This window comes from Colius striatus, chromosome 5 (genome assembly GCF_028858725.1).
Source record: "Colius striatus isolate bColStr4 chromosome 5, bColStr4.1.hap1, whole genome shotgun sequence".
NCBI classification, from domain to species: domain Eukaryota; kingdom Metazoa; phylum Chordata; class Aves; order Coliiformes; family Coliidae; genus Colius; species Colius striatus.
The window spans coordinates 7,173,873-7,189,598 of NC_084763.1; the positions used below are offsets into that span (position 1 = coordinate 7,173,873).

The 15,726-nt window shown below is 41.0% G+C and overlaps 1 protein-coding gene across 8 annotated transcripts in view; it reads left to right on the top strand.

Moving 5' to 3' along the window:
- ACAD11 (acyl-CoA dehydrogenase family member 11) overlaps positions 1-15,726 on the top strand; it is a 34,589-nt gene that overhangs the window by 328 nt on the left and 18,535 nt on the right. For all 8 annotated transcript variants that reach the window (XR_009818829.1, XR_009818827.1, XR_009818828.1 and 5 more), the window contains exons 2-13: positions 2,208-2,307; positions 2,533-2,658; positions 4,353-4,514; positions 4,967-5,131; positions 6,718-6,865; positions 7,984-8,105; positions 9,078-9,184; positions 9,330-9,453; positions 11,905-11,982; positions 12,354-12,492; positions 12,600-12,707; positions 13,843-13,941. Coding sequence is in view for 5 of the 8 variants with exons in the window: in XM_061997334.1 (XP_061853318.1) it covers positions 2,208-2,307; positions 2,533-2,658; positions 4,353-4,514; positions 4,967-5,131; positions 6,718-6,865; positions 7,984-8,105; positions 9,078-9,184; positions 9,330-9,453; positions 11,905-11,982; positions 12,354-12,492; positions 12,600-12,707; positions 13,843-13,941 (1,478 nt within the window). In the remaining 3 variants the exon portion in view is untranslated. The remainder of the gene's footprint in view (positions 1-2,207; positions 2,308-2,532; positions 2,659-4,352; positions 4,515-4,966; positions 5,132-6,717; positions 6,866-7,983; positions 8,106-9,077; positions 9,185-9,329; positions 9,454-11,904; positions 11,983-12,353; positions 12,493-12,599; positions 12,708-13,842; positions 13,942-15,726) is intronic.

The window sequence follows — 15,726 nt, forward strand, 5'->3', positions numbered from 1 at the left end:
GGGCCGGAGCGTGAGCCTCGGGTGTGCTGCTGTGGGGCTGTGAGGGCTTCGGGAAGGAGGGGCAGAGCTGGGGCCCTTTGCCCTGGTGGTGGCTGACATCGCAGGAACAGCTCGTCCCTTGCACAGCTGCAGAAGTCGAAGTTCACGGCGGTGACTTTTGGCACAGGCAGACCCTATGGCCGCGGTTAGCCGTGTGCAGGCAGGGGATGTGTTGGCTGGACCCCGCTTTCATCAGAACAACATGCATTCGGCTCTCTGGTGTGCTCTATTGGAGCACACACACAATAATTCTATTGCCTACTCATAAATCCTGATTTATCTGATTTGTCTCTCATCGCACAGCAAATAATGTTCAGAAGCACATACGAGGCTTAAGAAATCAATTTGAAAAGCCTTAGGCTATTGACAGGTGAGCAAATCTATCAGAACAGCATCATTCTGTGCAGAGATTCCCATTAATGCCATGGGAGTGGAGTGCCCAGGCACCAAAGGCACTGTTGCACAGAACAACTACTTCATTTACATTCAGCAAATTAGTGGCTGTTGGGCTTCAAATCAGGAGCTAACTGTTAGAAGTTAAGTTGTTGTAAAAATACATGTTAATTCCTTTGTAAACATGACATTGACTGCTTTATCTGCAGCAATCAATAAGAAACAGCAGTTTTTCACTGCCCTCTGATATAAAACATCCATTAAATCCTCAGCTGTACCCTGATCCTTCTATGTGCTTCAGTTGAGGAAACTGAGAAGGGTCTCAGAATAGCTAACAGTAAAATCTGTTAAAATGTTGTCAGTATTTATGTTTTTAGTACTTTGTCTCGTGGCTGCTGTTCAAGGCTTCACCTGATCTAAATTTGTTGTGCGAGGCAGAGTATTTGTCTCTGCAGTACACTTGTTAAACTCTACTACAGACTGTGTCCTAACTGCCTCAGGAAGAACAGAAATGTTATGGGGAACATGAGGGCAAAAGTTCACTTGATTTTGATTTTCCAACAGCTGTCCTATCTTTTATTGGACTGGGTCAGAATGCTTCTTAAAAATGATCCACAATGATGAGAGAAAAGTGTGTTGATTATCACAGAGCCTTGAGGAAAATAAAGAGCAGTGAACTGGATTGGGATCATAGAATCATGGATTGGTAGGGGTTGGAAGGGACCTTTAGAGATTATCTAGTCGAACCCCCCTGCCAAAGCAGGTCCCACCTAGATCAGGTCACACAGGAATGTGTCCAGGCAGGTTTTGAAAATCTCCAGAGGAGACTCCACATCCTCCCTGGGCAGCCTGTGCCAAGGATATGACAAGCAAGTTGTTACAAAGGGTTTAACTAGGTCATCCTTCTCTTTTACAGATGTATGGGATTGAAATGCCTAATTTCTATCATTCTTTGTCACTATAGCATTCATTCCTTTAAGACTTTACAGTTACTACAGGCATTTCCCAGAGGGGTTGTGGAGACTTCTTCCTTGGAGATCTTCAAGACCCACCTGGACATGTTCCTGTGTGACCTGATCTAGGTGACCCTGCTTCTGCAGGGGGGTTGGACTGGACGATCTCTAAAAGTCCCTTCCAACCCTACCATTCTGTGATTCTATGATTTCCTTAAGCATAGCATAGGTATGTGGTGATCAGGCAAGCATACACGTGGGACTTGGTGCTAGGAACATCAGTTATTTGGAGAGCTTTCTCTATGCTTACAGTGTTCAAAATACAGCTTGCCAAAGGACAAACATTATGGGCTGGTGTGAGTTCTGCTGGAAAATGTTGAAGTCAGTATCCACTGCATACCTTGTCTCTTTAGGGAGGAGAGGTAAAAGCTATTTCCATTTCACAGGACAATAAATCTGTGACCTCTCTGCAGTGAAAGACAACATGTTTCTTACAGATAGGAACAGAACCTCTGAGTTATGATTTTTTTTTTAGGCTGTCACTTCCTATGTGACCTGATCTAGGTGACCCTGCTTCTGCAGGGGGGTTGGACTGGATGATCTCTAAAGGTCCCTTCCAACCCCTACCATTCTATGATCACTTGCATCCTTGTAAGACTAAATTTGAAAAAAGCCCCAAACCAACTCTTGAGAAGAAGCCTTTCCTCTGTCTTGCCCTTTTGTTGAGGCCAAGTCACAGTGCATGTTGCATCAGTGCTGTTAAAAGCTTTCAAAGTTTTAAGTATTTGAATTCTCAAATAACTATAATCTTTCTCTTTGTAGCTCAGGCCAGTCCAATCCAACCTTTTACCTTCAGAAGGGTGTGCAGGCTTATGTGCTCAGGAAGAAGCCCCATGGCCCTCTTTTACCTCGAGCTCACAAGGTAAATAACACTCTTCTTCAACCTCCAAACACTTTGTATAGCGGGTGACTTAAGTCCTGTATGTGATGGTGTGGCACACTGTCAAATGGGTCTAGAAGTGAATTGCTGGATCATTTCCAATTTTCTGTGCTAGACACAGAAACAGACATTTCGGAAGATTTGTTGTCATTCACAGTACTCATTTATAAATGTTAGTACTCATATATATTTCTGCGTCTTCTTCAGGTTGATAGAGAATATCGTGTACAGAAAGCCTTGTTTTCAGCTGGATTTCCAGTGCCTGAGCCCCTGCTGTATTGCAGTGATGTTTCTGTCATTGGAACAGAATTTTATGTAATGCAGCATGTGCAGGTTGGTCCTTCAATGGGAGATATGTTTTTCTTTTCCCTACTACTAGCTGCTTTTAAATCGCGCCAAACCCTTTCTGTTAGAGCCTTATCCAGCATTCACCAAGTTTTGTGGTATAAGTAATCCTCTGATGTTTTTAAGAAATGCTAGCTATTGGAAATACTCACTGATTTCATTTTCTTCCCACTTTGTTGAAACTTTCAGCCCAGAATCTAAACTCTTGTTCTTGCTTTGAGCTCTCAGATGGATGCCTTGAATGAAGGCAATATTGCTTCTGTGAAAAGCAGACACAAGTCAGAGGGTGAACAATCAGACTTCACAGTTACACTGAATCTTTGATCATCCTGAGACCTGTTTAGTACTCAAGATAGGAATCCACTGTCTTGAAAACCGAGCAGGATTCCAGTTAAGCAGCAGTTTCAGAAAGAACATGGCATAGCTCTGTCTATGGTACTCTGAGGGGACTGTAGCTGAGTTGATACTGTTTCTGTTAGATTTTGGTGATCCCAAGTATGGATCTGCTCTATCATATCCTTTGGGGGTTTTTTTAACGTGTGGGAGGGGGATTTGAGTTCAAGCCTCTTTCCTTTCATTGCATCCTACTCTATGGTAAAGTTCACTGGCAAATTAGAAACATGTGAGTCTATGGGCCAGATCCTGGAGATTAAGTTAACCTTCCTACAAAAAAACATGAAGCAAGAGTAATAAAATGCAAAAGCTATGAAGAATTTGCAATGGTTTTCTCACATGAAATATGGATCATTTATCTGGGTTGGACTAGAACAAAGTGATTCCTTAATAAGAAACCTTGCTGCTGATGCTTTTTGTTTATAAACTTAGAACCTATCCACTCTAAGATGGACAGCAGTGCACTGTTTTTAACAAGTAACCTGTGTATTTAGAAAGCAGTCATAGATTTATTGTGTTGAATAAACTATAACTCAATACAACCTGTTTTCTAGGTTTATTATGCAGAATCTTTCAGGAAAAAAAACTCTGTTGATGCTTTAGCATTTTAGTTTAAATATATTGAAGCCATTGTGCCACCCAGTGAAACTGAGGTCCTTAGAGAAGAGTCTGTTTATTCCTTTCTAATCTGTTTACTGGCAGGGTCACAATGAAAGGAGAAAATGGAAAAGCACACCCATCATCTAAGTATATTAAATTGCATGTAAGGAGAATGCAAGTGAATTTCTTTGGATTGTTTGCTTCTGTACATACACTAACCCTCTCATTCCTCTCCTCTCCTCTCCTCTCCTCTCCTCTCCTCTCCTCTCCTCTCCTCTCCTCTCCTCTCCTCTCCTCTCCTCTCCTCTCCTCTCCACACCTGCCCCCTTCCCTTCTAAGGTTTTCACTGATTTGTTTTTCTGGAAGTTTGCTGTTAAAGACAATACAATAACTTTTCTTCTTTCCCCCTGCTATTTTCAAGGTTGAGTATATCTGGATTGAGTGCTCTAATTCAGACTTTCACCTACAGAATATATCTGTTATTTTAATTACCTTCTAATAGATATCTGGATCCTAATGATCCAAGATCACTGTGAATCCCTTCGTCTGTCCTGGGCAAGGAAGACAATAAAGGAGGAAGGAGTTTTTGGTTGCATAGGGAGTGTTGGTTCACTGCATTTGGTTTTCCTGGAATGTATAGCTTTATTTCTCATCATCTGATGTGAATATCTGATTTCTGCTGTTTCTAGGGTCGCATCTTCCGAGACCTCTCACTGCCTGAAGTGGGCCCAGCAGAGCGTTCTGCTTTGTATATCGCGATGATCGAAACTTTGGCCCTGTTGCACTCCTTTGATTTACAGTCACTGGGTCTCCAAGGATATGGCAGAGGACCTGGATACTGCAGAAGACAGGTACAGCACTTCCCAACATTCTCTTCTTTTGTCAGGTCTTTGAAGGTCTATTTGATGTGCAAGCTGAATTGTTACTAATTAATGACTGATTAAAGTAACCATCATATTTTAGCCAATAAACACCTTCACCTAGTTCAATTATTTGTGCACAGTATAAAGTTACTGCTACATTCAGATAACTCTGTAAAGCCATACTTCAGGGGATGGTATTCATAATACAATATGGAATAATATTAGATTTAGGCTATGTAAACAGACTTTAACTATAAAACAGAGGTAGTCATCAGTGCACCCTCACAGTTCACCTTTGTCAATGCAAAGGTACTGGGTTTTACTGAACTGAAAGGGAACGTGGTAATAGGCAAAGCCCAGATGTGTGCTTCAAAAGTTTGTGCTCTTGAAACACTTGGGAATCAGTTGAAAAATCTGTTGAAGTGTTTGTATTTCTTTAGGTATCAACTTGGAAAAGACAGTATGATGCAGCTGCTCATACAGATATTCCTGCCATGAACAAGCTGGCTGAGTGGTTAGCAAACAACTTGCCATCTGATGATAGTGAAGAACGCCTGATTCATGGGGACTTTAGAATAGATAACATCATCTTCCACCCAACAGAGGTATTTGAAGCTAATCTCTACTTGTTTTGCAGTCCTCCACTTGTTTGTACCTCTGCTATGTAATGAGACACTTCTGTGGGTGTTTTAGTGCGTGATACATCTTTGAAAACAATAGTAGAGAACTTAACTCTTCTCTATACGTTGTGTATGGTGTGTAGGTACCTATCACAGTCCTGGTTTTCTTTGCAGGAGCTAGTTACTCAGTTTATTCATTAACTCTAGTCCATACTTCAAAGTCCAGGGATGAAACATTTGATACATGTAAATCTTGTTGAATGCAGTACAACTTAAGGACATACTGAAGGCTCACTTCACGAAATTGCATGAGCATCTGATCCAAAGGCCTTTGTAATTGTGATACGGCTTCAATTGACAACAATGCCTTTCAGAACAGAACCTGAATGCCTGATATGTGATAATAGTGGAAGCAAAGAAAAATCTGCCAAAGCTGCTTAGTTATGAAACACATATTGATTACAGAGACACTAGAAGTTCCTTATTCATCTTTAGGGAAAAGGGAAGCTATTTCTTTTCTAGTTTGTGGAAATAAATGTGTGTTGCTTGTCTATCAACATAATTACGTTTTCATTCTCTTTTTCCATGCTATTTGTGGTGTTGTGAAGGGAAAGTATGTCTGAGATTCATGACCAAGGCTCTGCAATGCCTACTTTTCACAGCAAAGCAACAAATCCCAGGGATTCCCACTGTTCTGCATAGGTCAGTTGATAGGCACTGTTTGTAGGCTTAAATGTGCTGATTGACTCTCTGAACAGAGAATCAGGCACTCAGGGACTCTCCCAGCTCTTTCTGAAGTAGCTGAAAGTTGACCAAAACATAGATAATTTTAAATAACCTGTGGAGACTGTTCCTGAATATGCAGGAATGACCATGTAGAAAAAGTCTTTTGCAAATAGTTCAAGTAGCCATGGATCTTGAGTAGGCCAGAGGGGTTGTTCAGGATGACAGACCAGCTGGATTATGAGGATTCATCAGAACGACAGTTTGGGGAGTCTCAGCCCATCCAGCTGAAGACACCATTGCAAGGATGCTTGCAGCAAAGGCTTCTGTCACTACCTGGGCAGAGGTTTACTATCCCACTTAAGAAACTCAATTCTCTATGTAAGTGCTAATCCATACAGAATATTGTGATAAGTTAGGTTTTGAAGTGCATAGTCTGCCCATCAGCATCTGTGCAATAGGACTGTGCAATGTTATCTGAGCAACGTGTCTGGAAACAAGAAAATATACTGTCAGTACCTCTGTTCTTTAGGATAATTTATTTCAATCATGTTTTGATTAGAAGGGGTTAGAAGTTGCTGACAGGAAGACCACTTAAAAAAGTAGAATTTCAAACAGACTTTCAGGTGAAAAATGCTTGTTTTTCTGCCACTCTATGAATATCTGTTTTCTGCAGATCCTTACATAGTGCTGAAAGGAACTGGTTTTGCTGTAGACAGGTACAGCATGTGCTTTTAATTCTAAGCACAATAATCACGTGAATCTGTTGGATGTTAAGAGGGTTGTGCACTGGTGGATGGAGAGAATTTCTCTTCTAACATTCACTTGAGGTTTTCTTTTTCTGTAAGGCTCGTGTTTTGGCAGTGCTGGACTGGGAACTCTCAACTGCTGGTCATCCTCTGGCAGATCTAGCGTATGCCACGCTGTTCTACTTCTGGCCTGCATCACTTAAGGACTTAGGTCACGGAACTGTCATGGGTTTGAGAAACACCATAGGTATGAAACTGGTTGGTTTCTCTTTGCTATGCTACTTTTATAAACAGCAACAAAAAGTTAAATTAATAAGCATATAATTTGGCACTTGAAAAGAACTTTTCCATAGTTTTCTTTATCGTAGGCCACATACTGATAGTGAGGTTTAAGGTGGTCCTGTTTTAACAAGCGTTGGCTTGGCCACACTGTGCTACTTTGTACTTTCTTAGAGGTAATGGAAGAAAACCAGAATTTAAAGTTCATAGAATGATTCATAGAATCATAGAATATTAGGGGTTGGAAGGGACCTTTAGAGATCATCTAGTCCAACTCCTCTGACAAAGCAGGTTCACCTAGATCAGGTCACACAGGAATGTGTCCAGGTGGGTCTTGAAGACCTCCAAGGAAGGAGCCTCCACACCCTCTCTGGGCAGCCTGTGCCAGGGCTCCCTCACCTCACAGTGAAATAGTTTCTTCTTATGTTTAAATGGAGCATTTTGTGTTCCAGCTTCATCCCATCACCCCTTGTCCTGTCACTGGATACAACAGAAAAAAGGGATGTCCCAACCTCCTGACACCCACCATTGAGACATTTGTAAATATTAATGAGTTCCCCCCTCAGTCTCCTCTTCTCCAGACTAAACAGCCCCAGTTCCTACAGCCTTTCCTCATAAGGAAGATGCTGCAGTCCACTGATCATCTTGGTGTCCCTGTGTTGGCCTCTCTCCAGCACTTCCCTGTCCCTCTTGAGCTGAGGAGCCCAGAACTGGACACAGGACTCCAGATGAGGCCTCACCAGGGCAGAGGAGAGAGGGAGCAGAACCTCCCTTGACCTGCTGGCCGCACTCTTCTTGCTGCATCCCAGGATGCCATTGGCCTTCTTGGCCATGAGGGCACATTGCTGGCTCATGGTCAGTTTATTGTCAAGTTACTATTGATTTTTTTAGAAAGCTCCCCCAGTGAAGTTAATTTCCTGGCTGGAGTGGAGCTGAGGGGCAGTAATTCCATCAACCCCTATTTCCTTTTGGCTCTGTGTATCACACTTAGATCATGAGAAATGCTAAATCATGGGGATTACTATGTAAATGGAATATCTCACAAAGCTGAGAAGTATTCTGAAATACTCTGTTGTGTCTTTGTAGAAAGCCCTTCCTTTGAAGAACTGGTTTCCATTTACTGCCGCTGCCGGGGAGTCAGCACTGCTTTACCCAACCTGAACTTTTTTCTTGCCTTGTCATATTTTAAACTAGCGTCAATATCCCAGGTAACCCACTCGTGTGCTGAAATGTCACGTGGTTTTGTTGTGACTGTTTGTAATTGGCCATTCTTATTCCAAATATGAATCCTATTTTAAAAAGAACTGGAACCACTGTGTGTCAGTTTGTTCCTTCAGGAATATCTTGGATTCTTACGACTGAAAACTCTCTAAGATAGAATTCTTGCTACATTAACTATGTTGGGCTAGGTATTGGTAACTTCCTTGCAACATGCAGACAATTCTGTCCTTTCCTTTTTGCACTCTCTGGCTATTTAAATCCTTTGTTAGCAAAAACCAAAGATCTTTCTAAGTTTCTCAGGAAAGTAAAGAGCAGGTCAGCTAAGTAAGATGCTGTTGGTGCCACCCACAGATGAAAAATGGCATGCTGTGAGCTCAGCTTACGAAGAGCATAGGAGACCAATGTTGAGATGTGATTACAAGAGAAAATAAGTTTCCTTGGTTCGTTGTGATCAGAAGTGAGTGTTTCATTCAGCCATTGTAGAGCATAAGTACATTTTAATGAGTTACCACGTGAGATCAGCATACCAAAGGTGGAATAAGCTGGCATTAATTTGGAGTGTGTATGTGTATGTTAATTTAGCTGTGGATAGTATTCCTACATGTACACTGTTGTCAGTTGGTTTAAGGGACAGGCTGGGTTTGCAGTATTGTGTGCAGACATTTCTCTTTTTTCTTCTCTTATTTTCCTCTCTACTTTTTGTGATTTACCTCTACTTTGGTTTAGCTGGGATGTTTGGGGTTTCTCTTCTCTTGTGCACCAAGCATCTCCATTCCATCAGCAAAGGGACCAAAACCAATATTAACATATCCCAGTCAAATCTATCTAGGTGCTAAGTTTTTCTTTTTAAGAATGTGTGCTTTTAAGTGTTACTTTCGTAGTTGAAGATATCACCAATCTAGTAATGAGACAACTTGAAGCTCATAATTATACCACATACAGCTTTCTTTTGATTTTAGGGTGTTTATGCCAGATATCTCATTGGAAATGCTTCTGCAGAGAATAGTCATGAATTTGCTAAGATTGTGAAGCCTTTGGCAGAGAGAGGGTTAGAGCTCTCAAAAAGGTAAGAGTGGCCTGAACTACTGGGCAAAAGCAAAGCAAAGCTCTTACAATGTCTTCAATTATTTGAATGCCTGTATGAGGCAGCTTATATTGTTACAAGAGAAAGTCTGATCTTGCTTGTTACTGCGTTGAATGTTCTTCTCTAGGTCGTCTTTTAGCAGCACACGTGATGGCATTTCTGGAGAGCTCTTCCATCAAAGTAGGAAAGGCCAGGAAATTTTGCTGAAGGTCAAGCAGTTTATGAAGCAGCACGTGTACCCAGCTGAGAAGGTAAAAGGGTTGAGTGGAGAGAAATCTAATGAAAATCAACAAAGGCAAGTGTAGAGTCTTATATTTGGGAAAGAACAACCCCATGTACAGGGGTAAGAACAATCCCAACTACAGGTTGGGGAATGAACTGTTAGAGAGCATTGTAGGGGAAAGGGACCTGGGGGTCTTGGTAGACAGCAGGATGAGCATGAGTCAGCAATGAGCCCTCATGGCCAAGAAGGCCAATGACATCCTGGGGTGTATTAGCAGGGGTGTGGGCAGTAGGTCGAGAGAGCTTCTCCTCCCCCTCTACTCTGCCATTATGAGACAGCAGTTGGAATATTGTGTCCAGTTCTGGGCTCCTCAGTTCAAGAAGGACAGGGAGCTGCTGGAGAGAGCTCAGCACAGAGACACAAAGATGATGGAGTGGAGCATCTCCCGTGTGATGAAAGGCTGAGGGACCTGGGGCTCTTTAGCTTGGAGGAGACTGAGGGGTGACCTCATTCATGTTTGCAAATATGTAAAGGGTGGGTGTCAGGAAGATGGAGCCAGGCTGTTCTCAGGAATGGCCAATGATAGGACAAGGGGCAACGGGTACAAGCTGGAACACAAAAGGTTCAAAAGAAACATAAGGAAAAACTTCTTCCCTGTTGAGGTGAGGGAGCACTGGAAGGGGCTGCCCAGATGGGTTGTGGAGTCTCCTTCTCTGGAGACATTCAAACCCACCTGGTCAAATTCCTGTGTGCCCTACTCTAGGTGGCCCTGCTCTGGCAGGGAAGTTGCACTGGATGATCTTTCGAGGTCACTTCTAGCCTTTGAGATTCTGTGAACATCTTATGATGACAGTTTATTAAAATATCAAACTATGTAGAGATGTCACATCCTGCTGTTTTAATCTGTCTTTAAAACAGCCTTATTTTCATGCAGTAATGTTTGTGGCATTGCAAAATATTAACTCAGATCCTTATAGCCTGTTCTGACTGTTTTTGCAACACTAAAATGTGGTATGTAGTAATGAAAGCTAAGGTTTACTTTTAAAACTCTTTAAAGAACCACTCTTTTTTAAAGAGTTACTTTTTAAAGGTATTTGCCAAAATAGTTTTAACAGTAGCAAAACTGTTTAACAGTAGCAAAAGTAGAAAGGTGTCTAGCTAAAAAAGGGAAAGGGCTGGTTTTAGCCATACAAAGCTGAATGTTTCTGTTGCTTGCCTTACTTTTTAAGCTGTGACCTTTATGACTGAAAAATGAGATTCCATAATGCGTCACTGTAGATTCATTCTTGAATATTTCTAATACCAGTGAAAGTTTGAAGTGGCATAATGAAAGATCCATTGAAGTCCTTAATTAGTGAAAGGGAAAATGAGATGAGGCATTTACTTCTTAACCAAGTGAGATGAGGAATTTTCCACTTAGAAAGTTGGTTCAACTGTTAGTTTCATGGAAGGAGTTTTGCTGCAGAGTTGGTGTTTTTTGCCTTTTTCTTTCAGTCAGGCAGAAACACAGAGAACATACCAATCTAAAAGATTTCTGAGTGCATCTGCCTATCACAAGGAGAAGCTGAGCATAGAAACTCTAGATATGCAAAGTTTCTTAAAGGTCTGTCTGTAACTAGTTTTGTATTGCCCAAGGAAACCTTGCAATAATTCAAACCTTGCAATAATTCAAATATTTGCTTTAAAAACAAACCAACCACACACAGTCCTGCAAGGTTGGCAGATGAGTAGTGTTATGCTTTTATTTCAGATAATAGGGATCATGAAGCAGGACTTCTGTATATTCTACTGTGGAGTTTGTCGTAACATATGAGGACATTACCTTTATTCCTTCTAAAACCAGTTCTGGGCTAGTTTTAAAGTGCTGTTCCTCCCTAAAACATGCTTGTGAAAGTATTAGGATTACTGAATGCACAGTTTTACTTAGTACTAATCACTGGTGCTCAGAAGGACTGCTTACATCATCTGTGAAGGAATTATTTTGACAGGAACAGAAAACGTATTCTTTGTGGTTTTTGCCTCAGTTAAAAAGAGATTAACTGGCTGTTATATATCTGAACATTGTGATGGGAAACCTGAACCTTAAATCTCAGTACATCAGGCTTTTATTTGTTGTTTTACCCTTGGGTTTTACCTCTTCCACATACTGTTGGTAACAGTTACTTCTACCATGAGAAAACACTGACCTGTCACCATCACATGCTTTATACCACCTTAAATCATTGCCCTGTATGAAATAAGGTACTGATCAGGGTCTTCTCCATGATACATTTCAAGTCTTGCAATATTAATAAATTGCAGCTTGATTTTCAGTTATCATTTTGATTTTATAATGCAGCCAACTGTACAATAAGAACTTGTCTTGAGTATTTTCTTAATTGGTTTCTTGAGGTGTAGGGCTGACAAAGACACCATGTTATTACTTGTGCATGTTACATGTGTTCTTGATGTAAACAGCATCTTTAATTGTTCCTCTAAGGAAATAATAAAATACTATACTGAACGTGGAAACACTGAGGAAAAATGGAAGAAGCCACCACTGCTTGAGAAACTGAAGGTATGGGATAATAAATATTCTCTAGTACTGTAGCAGGACAAGAAACAGGCACTGACATGGAGTGTAAGAAAGTTTGGAGTGTGGTGCTGGAGAAGTTACTCTGCATGGAAAGAAACTCTGTGGGGAACAGTGTAAAGAAAAGAAGGAGGAAGTGCACAAAAGGAGTTGAGAGATACGAATGAGAGAGGAGAAAACCAGAAGTGAGTTCTGGGATGGGGATGCCTGAACTTGAACTCAAAGACTGTACCTATTGAACAAAGGCATCAGATAGTATGTTAGGCAGGAAGGAAGCAAATGGGCAGCAAGCCAGAATTTCATTGTTTTTTAAAGATATTATTGCTAATGTTTTCCTTTGTTGATTCTATCAACAGGAAATGGCCAAAGCAGAAGGTCTGTGGAACCTTTTTCTCCCAGATGTCAGTGGTCTCAGCCAGCTTGACTATGCACTAATAGCTGAAGAGACAGGGAAATGCTTCTTTGCTCCTGAGGTTTTCAACTGTCATGCACCAGGTTAGCAACCCTGTCCTGTAATTACTGAGAGCAGTGGAAAGTTGGGCATCTTATGCCTTACGAGTTGTGTGTCTCAAAAAGTAAGGATAAGTGCTGATTTCTCACAGACACTGGAAACATGGAAGTCCTGCACATGTATGGAACTGAAGAGCAGAAGAAAGAATGGCTGGAGCCTCTCCTGGAAGGGAAGATCAGTTCTTGCTTCTGCATGACAGGTACATCTTTCTGCAGAAGCAACTTAAGAGGCAGCTGGCAGAAACATCACATAGCACATGCAAAAAGTAGAAAACTACAAGTTGCTTTGTATTAAGGAATTAATAGAGAAATTCCTACTGTATTTGTAGATGTGTTTGAGTATGAAATCAGCTGTGAGATGTGAATGCAAAGGGAAGCACCCTTGCTGTCCATCCCCAATAGTTACCAAGTTTCATGCTTACAGTAATTGGTATTTGCTTTCCATATATTTTCAGTTGATCTTTTCATAGTAGTAAAATACATTTTACTGTACCAAACAGGTTTTCAATAGAACTTTTTTGTAATGTGCTCTGAGGTTCTCTAGAAACATACAATGAGGCACAAGTATGACTGTTGGGATTAAAGTTGCAACGTGGCTTGGATAGAGGTTTTAAAACATAACCTGACAATAACTTGCAAAACATACAATGCACTTACTTGCTTTATATCTGTAGTTCTGCATTATATTCAGCCTTGCTCTTGAAAGCTTGTGGCATTCAAGCTTGTGGCCTTCATCTCTGCAAGGCCTGGCTCTTGGTATTAGGAAAGTAGCTTTTGAACATGTGATATCAAAATCTTGATCTTCTTGTGTCAGCAGGAATTGAGAGAACACAATTGCAGAGTTCACAATTCTGTTTCATTGTGTACCCCAAGAGGGATGAGATGCTTTTGCTTTAAAGAAGATGACATATGAAAGAAGTGAAGGGTGAAAGGAGAGAGGAAGAGCCTTTCCTATTGATGGTGTTTTCCTGCAACTTTGTGTAACCTGTTTCATAAACCATCACAAAAGTAGTTTAAATCTATTTTCACTTGAGAAGATCCTAGGAGAAAGAAAAAGGCTGAGGAGAGATATGACTGTTAATAGAGGGAAGGATTTAAGTAGGTGGGGGAAGGAAGAAGGCTGTTGACTATAAAAGGTAGTCTGAGCCCAAGAACAAGTATGTTTAAACTGTCTATGAAGAACAGGTTGTTGGAAAATGGAAAGCCTTTGCTTTGTTCTGAAAACAGCTTTTCTATATGGGGAGCAAAACTGTTACTGTCAATAGAGCATATCTAGTCCCTTATATTTGTGGAAGTAGTACTGCTTGTATGTTTAATGTTTTGTCTTCAACACAGAACCCGATGTGGCTTCGAGTGACGCCACAAATATGCAATGCAGCATCGAGCGGGATGGAAACAGTTACGTGATCAATGGCAAGAAGTGGTGGAGCAGTGGTAAGTACAGAAACCCTAAATAAGGATGGCTAAGTCTCTAAAACTCTTTAAAAAATATTTGTGCTGCATTTCTGAGATGGAAAATTGTCTCTTCTTGAGAAAAAGCAATAGAATGTAAAACCAACGGAAAAAGCCGAATCGAGCTTTTGTTCTACGAAGCAAAGTCCAAGATTCAAATCCAATTTGGAGGTTTTGAGCCCTTTTTGCAACCTCTGAATTTTGCAACCTGCTGAAGCTTTATGGCTGAAGCTGTTAAACTTTGTTTTTGTGAAGTTGTCTTTGGCATCTTGTGTGTGAGGTTTGAGTGTACTGTGTAGTTACAGTTAAATATGGCTACTTTATAAGCTAGCCTGTGGTGCTGTTGGACTGCCTGTTAGAGGAGATTTTCTTATAGTACCCAGGAAAATCAATGGATTGTACTGTAAGTGGTAAATGTCCCTGATATTCTAGTACTGTTACTTTTTTACCAAAAGAGACGTGACAGCAACTCGAAAATCACCATTCCCTGGGGAGTTGTAAGCCAACTAAATAAACTGAGTTGCTAACAGGACTTAAACTGGAATGTTTCCTTTATGTTCCTTTGAGTGTGACAGCTACCTACTGATATATCCTTGTGCACTTCTTATGCTCACCAGAAGATAGGGCTTAATCTATTCTCTAGTACTGCAAAACTGGTGGGAAAAAGGAGGCATGGTCTCTTGACCTTTCAGTGCTGCTGAACTGCCAGCTGTTCCCTTTGCTTTGGGTCAGTCTTTTAACTGTGCATTGCAGTTCCTAAGGGAAAAATGGGAATGCAAATGGGAAAGTTTTTAGGAGGTCACATACAGGTTACTATAAAAATAGTTAAAATGTTACTATTATAAAATTAGGTAAGTGAATTACAAAAACAAGTGTAAACATAGGAGAGCAAAGCATGATGTGGTTTGTCTTATTTCTGATAAAATGACTTAGGACAGTCAGATGTCCATCAAGACACACATAAAAAGCACTGCAATTTCAAGAAGTCTGAGTAACACATACATGCAGCTCTGTCTCAGTCACAGTCTCCTTTAATGTCTGGTTGTGGTTTTTTTGTTTCAGGGAGATTTAAGTTTTCATTTCTTATTCAGAGTGAGGCATTAGGCCCTTGGGTGTTTGGGAATTCCAGAAGCCTGACAGCCTGGTTACATGTCGCTCTGGGTGCAACCACTCTGTATTTGTGAAGACAAGTCATAAATCAAAGGACCTGCTTTAGCAGGGGGGTTGGACTAGATGATCTCTAAAGGTCCCTTCCAACCCCAACCATTCTGTAGTTCCATGATTCTGTGAAAACACATGTGCAAGGAGTCAGGTGTTTCATGGAATAATGGGAGTTTCTTACTGTGCTCTGCACAGTTGCTTTGTATATCTGCAGTAAGTCCACATGTGGCTTGCACATGACACGTTTATGATGTGTATGTTGACCACCTGTCAGGCACTTCTGACTTACCTGTTCACACCCCAGTAGCTCTCAAGATACTGGACAGAAATTCTGTAAGCTTTTGTCATCGAAAGAGAGAGAAGAGGCTTGTGTCTTGTTTATGCTACTGTTGTTTCTTGTCTGTCATTTTAGAGCTTTTTCTTACAGCCCACAGTTGTGTAACTAGCAACAATGTCTGTAAATGAGAGATTCTCGTTGGCTTTCATAAGCTGTAGATCAGGCGTGTTGTCAGAGCCCATGGGATGTTTGAAGGCAGGGACAACATGCTGTAATACCACTTTGTGAAATGCTTCCATTGTCATGGAAAACTGCTGTTTTCCTGGAAT